The sequence below is a fragment of the Limulus polyphemus genome, unplaced genomic scaffold (assembly GCF_000517525.1).
Source record: "Limulus polyphemus unplaced genomic scaffold, Limulus_polyphemus-2.1.2 Scaffold6177, whole genome shotgun sequence".
Classification (NCBI taxonomy): Eukaryota; Metazoa; Arthropoda; class Merostomata; order Xiphosura; family Limulidae; genus Limulus; species Limulus polyphemus.
In genome coordinates, this window is record NW_013671787.1 from 42,455 (window position 1) to 50,929 (window position 8,475).

General features: G+C 34.5%; 1 protein-coding gene across 1 annotated transcript in view; it reads left to right on the forward strand.

The window, feature by feature from the left end:
* Nucleotides 1-4,377, forward strand: part of LOC106473440 (aurora kinase-like) — an 11,500-nt gene extending 7,123 nt beyond the window's left edge. Inside the window, exons 3-4 of the mRNA XM_022401881.1 lie at nucleotides 2,244-2,350; nucleotides 4,248-4,377. Of these exons, the coding sequence (XP_022257589.1) occupies nucleotides 2,244-2,350; nucleotides 4,248-4,377 (237 nt within the window). The remainder of the gene's footprint in view (nucleotides 1-2,243; nucleotides 2,351-4,247) is intronic.
* The last annotated feature ends 4,098 nt before the right edge of the window (nucleotides 4,378-8,475 follow it).

An 8,475-nucleotide genomic window follows, 5' to 3' on the forward strand; every position in this document is an offset into this window, starting at 1 on the left:
ATTATCTCAATTATTTATCTTCAATCTATCTCTGGCATATATACTAAAAAAAGGAGGGCATCTAGCAAATTCTGGGACATTCGTGAGGTTGCCCGCTGAATCACGATCCTTCTAGAAACTCCAGCGTGCATGCTCCCAGCGTGACTTCTGTTGTCATAACAGTATTATTAATATTTAATTCAATATTTAATTAACAATCTGATATATAATCATTGTTCTTATTTTACTGGCATCAAATATGGGGCAAAAATAATGCCAGACATCAGATTTTGTATCTAACAGAACTAACTTATTGTAAAATACAATTTTGTCAAAGCCCAGAACAACCTCTGCTTAATCGTTTAGCATCAAAACTGAAAAATATAATCAATTACTTGAAATTAGGTTTTCAATTATTTTTTATTATTCCAACTATCCAAATAATTGTAATATTAATGTTTGTAATTAAATACAAAGCTACACAATTGGTTATCTGTGATCTGCCCACCATGGATATTGAAACCTAATTTGTAGCATTATAAGTATTTTTATATTTAACTCATGAGAATAATTTCATTTTTTTTTTACAGTTTCATGAGAGTACTATATTTGTCTAAGTATTTTGCATACCCAATTTTGAAAGGAAAGTTTTTTTTTGTTACACATAAGTTGTACAAAATGTATTGAATGGTTTCCAAGTCCAGTAAACAACTACATATTGATGTATTAAACATTTTTGCAAATCTTTCAATGACATTTCTTTGCGTGTCTATTGTACAAAATTTATTGAAAAGTTTATATGTGGTTATACGCTAAGCTAATCATCCATCTTCACATAAATCTTCATCATCATCATCACTAGAATTGTTGTTACCATGAGATTCATAGGATTTGCTTTCTTGAACCTTTGCTTCAGCCTCTTCTGATTCTTGCAGCACGGTATCATCTGTCCCATTCATTGCGTTGGATATGCAACATTTTTTGAAATCTTTAAGGATTTTTGGTATTAGCTTTTAGTAGAATACATAAAAAAATTGGATGTGCACGATTATAATGTGCAGTCAATTTTTCGGGAGGTATTTGGAGGAAAAAAAGGGACCATTATGTTCATGCAAATATGATAATTGATTAGTTGAATGTATTCAAATAATGAGACAGATTACTTGTTGAATAGCATATTCCATTAATTGGCCAACTCTAGTCTCAGTCACTGGATCTAGCAGTCCTGGTTGTAGATGCCTTGACCCAGGATTGACCAAAAGTTTTTATATGCTTCTGTCCACTTTAGTTACAAGCATTGGTGTTTTAAAGTTTTACCGAACACATTATCAGGCACTTTTTTTTTTGGCTGATGTTGCCTTGGCTTCTTCTACTATAAATTCAACACTTGTAACTTCTGATTCCCCAAGTTTGGGAAAAAGTAGCACCAGCAACAATACAGAATGGTGTTTAAGTAGAACCTCAGTTTTTAAACTTTATATTAAATCTTCATACTTGACTTTTGATCTGTCTGTTGATTGAGAAGTGAAATTTCACCCTATGAATTAGATAGGTTATCAGTTGATATACAGTATTTGCTCAGATGGTTGGATCGTTTGTTGCCTCTGACCTTTCCCCAGGTCCTTAAGCCACATTCTCTCTTGTTTTGAACTGCTTACCAGTTCACATCTCCTCCAATGATCTGGCCATAACACTATAGTGAACACTGGTAACATTTCAGCAAGTCATTTGTGGTAGTTCAAGTTACATGTGTTTAGATACAAAGAAAAGCATTGTTTCTTCATCTTCCAGTAGAAGCATTTCTCTGCTTCCTCCAATGAGGCTTTCATGTAGGGATTTTATCTTGAAGTTACAGAACTTATATTGTAAGTATATTATACTGGAGAATACTATTGTATTGCTAGACCATCGTTCAAAGAGATACTAGCCTCTACTATAAATATTCCCACTCTCCTACCCATCTGTGGGTTTGAGAGTAAACATATCCATCTAAAGGTGTATGTCTACAAACAGGTGATAATACAAGACAATTGGCTTCAAGATTCTGCCACTAGAGAGTGTGAGATATATGTAATGCAGAATGAAATTTGCACAAGATTACACACTGCAAATGTTGGTCAGTAACCGACGAGACAAGGAGGGAGATAAGAATGTAATTCATGGAATGGGTAAGAAATATAGCCCAAGAGTTTTGTTTAGTTAACATATGGCAATATATTTCTTTTCTTCCTGTAATATGATATTGTTTTAATTTTTTGTATTAGGTTGTCAGAACATTTGATGATACAGAAAACAGAAAAGCTCTCCAAGAAATGAACCAAAGCTTTAATTCTGGTGGAAGTGAAAGCCGTCCTTCTAAGAAAACTTACAGGTATGATACCATTTATTTTATGCTTGACTGTGAAATTGATATTTTTACAGTTGGTTATGGATCTTTCTTTATGGTATTTTGTGGTGGAACAATGGTAAGTCTAGAGACTTACAATGCTAAAACTTGGGGTTTGATTCCCCACTGTTGACAAAGTGGCTTTGTTTTAAAACAAACAAACATTGTATTATGAGACATTTGGTGTTACTTAAAAATATTTGATGATAACTTGTAGATCACATGTATGTAGTAGATTAATTTTAAGTTTCTAGTGAATTCTGCATTTCCAACAAGCATATGATCATGTCAGTTGTCTTTAGGTGGCATTAGTATATAACTCAGAAAGGTTGACCTGCTTTAATCAATGGCTAGGACAGTACAGCTAGTACAACTGGTATTTCTCATGTATGCTACTGAAAAAAAAGAGATGTGGAAATATTTGTGTTTGAGATTTTGGAAAATAAATTTAGGTACTTTGTGTAGTTTTAGATATTTTTAATATCCATTTCAGTTAAGATAACAGGAAAAGTTTTGAGATAGAGTCATTTTAAGAGCTGAAATCAGGCCTCTGTTTATTACGTAGGAATAAACGTTTTATGAAGGTTTCGGAAGTACATAAAATTTAATATTTTATTATTTTTAGCACATAAGTACAAATTAACAAATTTGGTGTAAAAAAAGTATTATTTTTTTTTTCAAAATTACCTATGTATTCAGTCCAAAGTTTCTAATATTAAGGTTATCAAACATGACACTTAATATTCACATAGAGCTTAGCAATTAATAGGATTTTCTGATTCACTAATTATTGAGTTCATTAATCGATTACATTTAAGTAATCGATCATTTTCATGAGACTTATTTTTCTATTTTGAGCTTTTTTTATGTAAGCTTTGTCCTGGGGATTGAGTTTATGGTACAGTAACAGTGCTATATTGACGAGATTGAGCATATGGTGGGTGAACAGAATGTACACAGCTACTCGTAAACAATCAAGCACGTGAATGCTTTAGGTACATATTCATTGTACAAAGTGACAATAAACTGAACAGCACATGCTACTACATTTGACAGAGTTCATTGATAATAAGATTGTTATAGGTATAAAATTATTCATTCTTTTGTTCACAACAGTATTCCAGTAATAAGTGAGCCAAAACTATTATTTTTTTCTAATTGATAAAATGCTAATTTTAAACGTATTTTTCAGAGTGATTATATTAATTTATACTCTTTATATATATATACTAAATTATACTCTTAGTTTCAGCCAATTCTTTTAAACAAAGGACAACAAACGTGTATTTTTTTGACTTCTCTCTCTCTCTCTCAATACCAATTTGTGTGGTACATACATTTTAATTTTCTCATTAATTCTTTGTTTCCTGGAAGTTTACAAAGGAAAAATGGGATATAAAACAGTGTGAAGTTGAAATTATATTGAAAGTAAATATTTTTATTGTATAAGTACATTTTGTTAAATTTCCAGATATTTCTAAATGGATATTTCTCTTTGTTGTTGTTTTCGTTAAAATATTTAACTGATAACATGTGAAAATGCTAAATTCAAGAAATAATTGCAAATTTGCAGAGAGTTAAAATGTCATCATATAATTTCCAAGTGACTGTAAAAATGTTAACCAAACATTTAAAGTTGTTACTCAAATTTTTTAAACTTTATTTAGTATGATAGAAAATATTTAAATCTTGCAATGACATAATATATTTCACTTGAAATCATTGAGTTTTAGAAGGTCAGTGGTTTTTCATTTGAATGTGTAAGTACTACCTGGTGTTTAACAGTCAGTACAAGCTTAAAGATGTATATTAGTGTATCTGTTGGAATTGTTAACAGTGTGCTAAGTTTCTCTATATTTTCTTAAACTTTTAAAATATGCAGGAGGTGGTGTTTAGAAAGCTTTGACATTGGGCGCCCCCTAGGAAGAGGCAAGTTTGGGAATGTTTATTTAGCAAGAGAGAAGAAAACTAAGTTCATAGTTGCCTTGAAGGTAATGATCTTTAGTTTTTAATATATTATTTTAGCTCAATAAAACGTTTACAGTGTAAATTATATCTGTTAATTTTTGGTATACAAGCCTATCAAGGTAAAGGTGTTGAAACATGGTGTATGTATATCTGTGTATAAAATATGTAACATTTCTTAGAAAGTAGCTAATACCAAAGTAGAGATGTTTACTCACTTATTACTATAAATAGCTAAGAAATTGTTCCTTCTGACTCTATAGAATATAATTTATAATTAAGTTATTGGTTCTTATTTTAATGATAACTTTTAACTTTAGTTTTATTGATATTAATGTTTCTTACTTTTTGTTGCGGTTTCTGTTGAAAAAAAGAAATAACAATAAAAAAACTATCAGCGTTAATTTCAAAATGCCAATGAATTTTCTACCAAGTTTTTTATAACTCAAGTTGAATTGTCTTTATTATGTGCTGACTAAAAAAAATTTATTTGTGTATGTTGAAAAAAAAATCTTGATACTGGGGATAAAGTAGTCATTAGTGTTAGAACTGTTGATAAAACAGGTAGGCTAGGTATGTTGACACAATTCCAAAACATACTTACCTCCACTGATACCATAACTATTTCTCGATATCCAGGGTTTCCACTCTATGCCCATTTAAGCATTTAAAATGCTTGCTCCAGTCTTTATACCACACATTTGAATGACAATGGCAAATTCTAATTTTCCAATTTTTCCACCAACTTAATATGCCCTCTATCTAGGTACTTCATATAAACACCTCATTCAGATAATGTAATCACTTTTTCTTGACAAAGCAATCTGCACGGGTTTCTATAAACAAGAGTGTTGTGATTATTCACAATTTATGTTGCGACTTTGAACGTGGCTTGTGTTACTATAGTTATATTTTTGTATATTTATAGATTACTTTAAGAAAAAAAAAACCACCATCATGTACCAATGGCCACGGGAGGGGTCACTCTCGGTTGAGGATGTCTGTGATATGATCTGTTGCAAGATGAATACATATATGCATACTGAGGGTGTTTCTGCAAGGGGTTCTGAGGTGGCTTTTGCAAATTACTCAGACCAGCTGGGGAGAACTTAGACTCGCATTTTCCGTCTCCTTCTTTTAGTGGATCAGCCTTAACAAGGAATCAGATTGATCAGCTCCTTTTCTTCAGTTGGTTACACAGGTTTGTGAGGTTTGGGGTCTCTCCAATTGCATTTAACTCTACTCCTGATATTGCTGTTCATGCTGGGAGATTTGCAGCTCAGTTACACCACAGGATAGCTATGACTTATCCCTCCTCATTTATTGGAACAGCATGTTTTGGCTTATCATCGCTAGGAGGAGTTGCATTTAGATTATCAACAAATGGACCCCCTTTTGGACTTGTGGAGGTCTTGATTGGAACCTGTGATAACTTTAAACAGATGACAGTTTTGTTGGATTCATCTTACTCTCACGACTTGTCTTTCAGTTCCCAGGTATATTGGTTCCCATAATGAGTCCTTCCATATTCTTGAGGATTTTCAGCTCAGATGGACCGTCGACAACAGCGTCAGTATCTATCCCATGGGCAGGGGAGCAGTGGGACCACGTTTACATCACTTTCTGGACATATGGAGTTCTTTCACCAGGGATTCATGGGTATACCTTGCTCTGGATTCAGGGTTGGTCATTCAATTTACATCACCCCCACCTTTATTTGCACAGCCTTTTGCCTTGTCACCTTCATCATATTCACAATGAGTGGAGCTTCGTTCTCAGGCTATAAGAGAGTTGATCCAGTTCTTCCAGGATTTTATTCCCATTTATTCATTGTATTCAGGAAGATAGGAAATTGGTGTCAAATCATCGATCTGTCGTGACTCAACTAATTACTATGGAATCCTTTCTCAACCTATGGTGGCACTTTGCACCAGGGCTCTGGATGACCAAGTTTAATGGTACTGATGCTTATCTCTATATTACAATAGCAGAATCTGCAGGTATGTCCTCCTCTACTTCTTCCACATTGGTAGTCTTTGAGACAACCTCAATCAGACATGTTTGGAGACTCAGTCTTCATGCTTGAAAGATATGCAGTCCTTTGCCCAACATAAGGGTTTAACTTATATGGTTTCTCTGTTATTAATTAAATTTCCCTGTAGGCCAACCACAGCTGTGTATCAATGGAAATGGAATACTTATCATCAGTGGTGTCTGAAAAAGAATTTCAACACTCTTCATCATAAAGTATCTACCATATCCCATTTTATGACTTGGGTATTTGAGAGGGGTCTTGCTTCGCTTATAGTTGCATTATATAATACATCCTTATCCACTATCTTTGGTATTCCAAAAATTGGAAGATTTTTGAATTATCAGTACTATCATATCTACTCAAAACTCTTCATATTCTTTGACCCAAATTACCTTTTCAACTATCAAATTGTGATTTTTACAGTTGTTTTACATGCATTGTCTCATCCTCCCTTTGAGCCCTTAGCTTCATATTTTTTGTTGTTATTGGCTTGTGGACATCGTCAGTTGGAGTTGTTTGAAATTCATGTGCTTCGGACTCTTTATCATTCCACATTTGTGCTGCTTTACCCCAATAGGTCTTTTCTGTCCAAGACTGACAGCTAGGGAAGGGAAAAGATCCTTCTCACTAATTCATTTGCCAGCCATTTCTCAACTTATGACTGCTCCGATCCTGTTAGGGCCCTCAAGTGTTATGTAACTCATACTAACTCACTTCTTTTTTCCAGTTACTTATCTCCCATTATCCTAATGAGGTGGCTTTGTAAATTGATTCACGTGGCCTATAAGGAATTATCATTATAGGAGAGGAATCTTTAGCATGCAACATCTCACCAGATTTGTCATATCTCTATGTCAATAGCTGTCCGGTTGAATTACTCTCTGGAAGATATTGTACGGTCTGGTATGTGAATTACTCCTAATACTTTCCTACCTCATTATTTACATGATTTGGCATTTTCCTCTTCTAAGGGTTTTTGACTAACCTTTGTAGCTATTTTGACCACATATGTTAGATTTTCACCAAAGGTGATTATTTTCCTCAATCGTATACTTTATTTTTTCACTGGATCCACTCTGTGAGGAGTGTTGCCCAAGCAGGTATGCTTTCTCCTTTCAATTCTGCACTAGCAACCACTTACACAATGATTACTTCAGATTGCAACTGGCTCTGTTGAAATTAGATGTGCCATAACACCATCTAGGTGCCTACCAGATGGTATTACCTTATTATTATGGACCACCACTCATGGACTATCATGAGTAAAGATAAAGAGGATCCTGCCTGTCCCTCCCGATCTTCAGGTTGAATAAATTGGGGTCAGTTTTTAAAAATTTTGGAATTTAGTTCACCTAATGCACAGTTTCTAGAGCACTGTTCCTCAGCACTCCCCAATGTGTATAATAGCCCCCCCCCCCAAGACACTACTGGTGGAGTTTGTGAGTTCTTACCACCCCAGTATCCAGTCACTGACTGAGGTGGCAGACAGTGGCTTTTCCTCCACTCAGGTTCCAGGATGTTTTCCCAGATGTAAGTAGGAGTGGCACGAGCCTCTGCGGGAGCATACTTGTAATTCTGGTTCAGGTTTGACACAAAGCTATCTGGTTTGGGGGTGCATGGCCCTTCTTTTTGATCAGTGTCAGTTTTGTATATTGTTCATGGAAGGAGGTCCACTGTCTCCACGTAATTCTAAATACGAAGTGGTCCCATCCTCAGTGGTGTAGCAAAGGGGGCAGTCGTCCCCGGGTGCAGGTGTGTAGGGGGTGCAAAATTTCCTCTGGCCTATAATGCCTATTAATTAATAATTATGCCCTCCCCTAGGATATAGCGCAACTGCCCTATGTTAAGTAAATACGACACAGTGTTGCGTTATTTGTGTGTGTTACGCTTGCAGTTTTAACTTTTAAAAGCCACCCACTGAAATACAGTGAGACCGAATTGACGTACAGAAGTAAATTACACTATTCCATTATTCATCTGTAGATCAAATACAAGTCCTAGAGTACAACTTACAAATAAGTGTATGTTCAATAAAACGAAAACACGAGATTCATGTAACATATTAACTGGTGTGCAAGATTGGCAATACATGCAACAGGTAAGGCCTAGA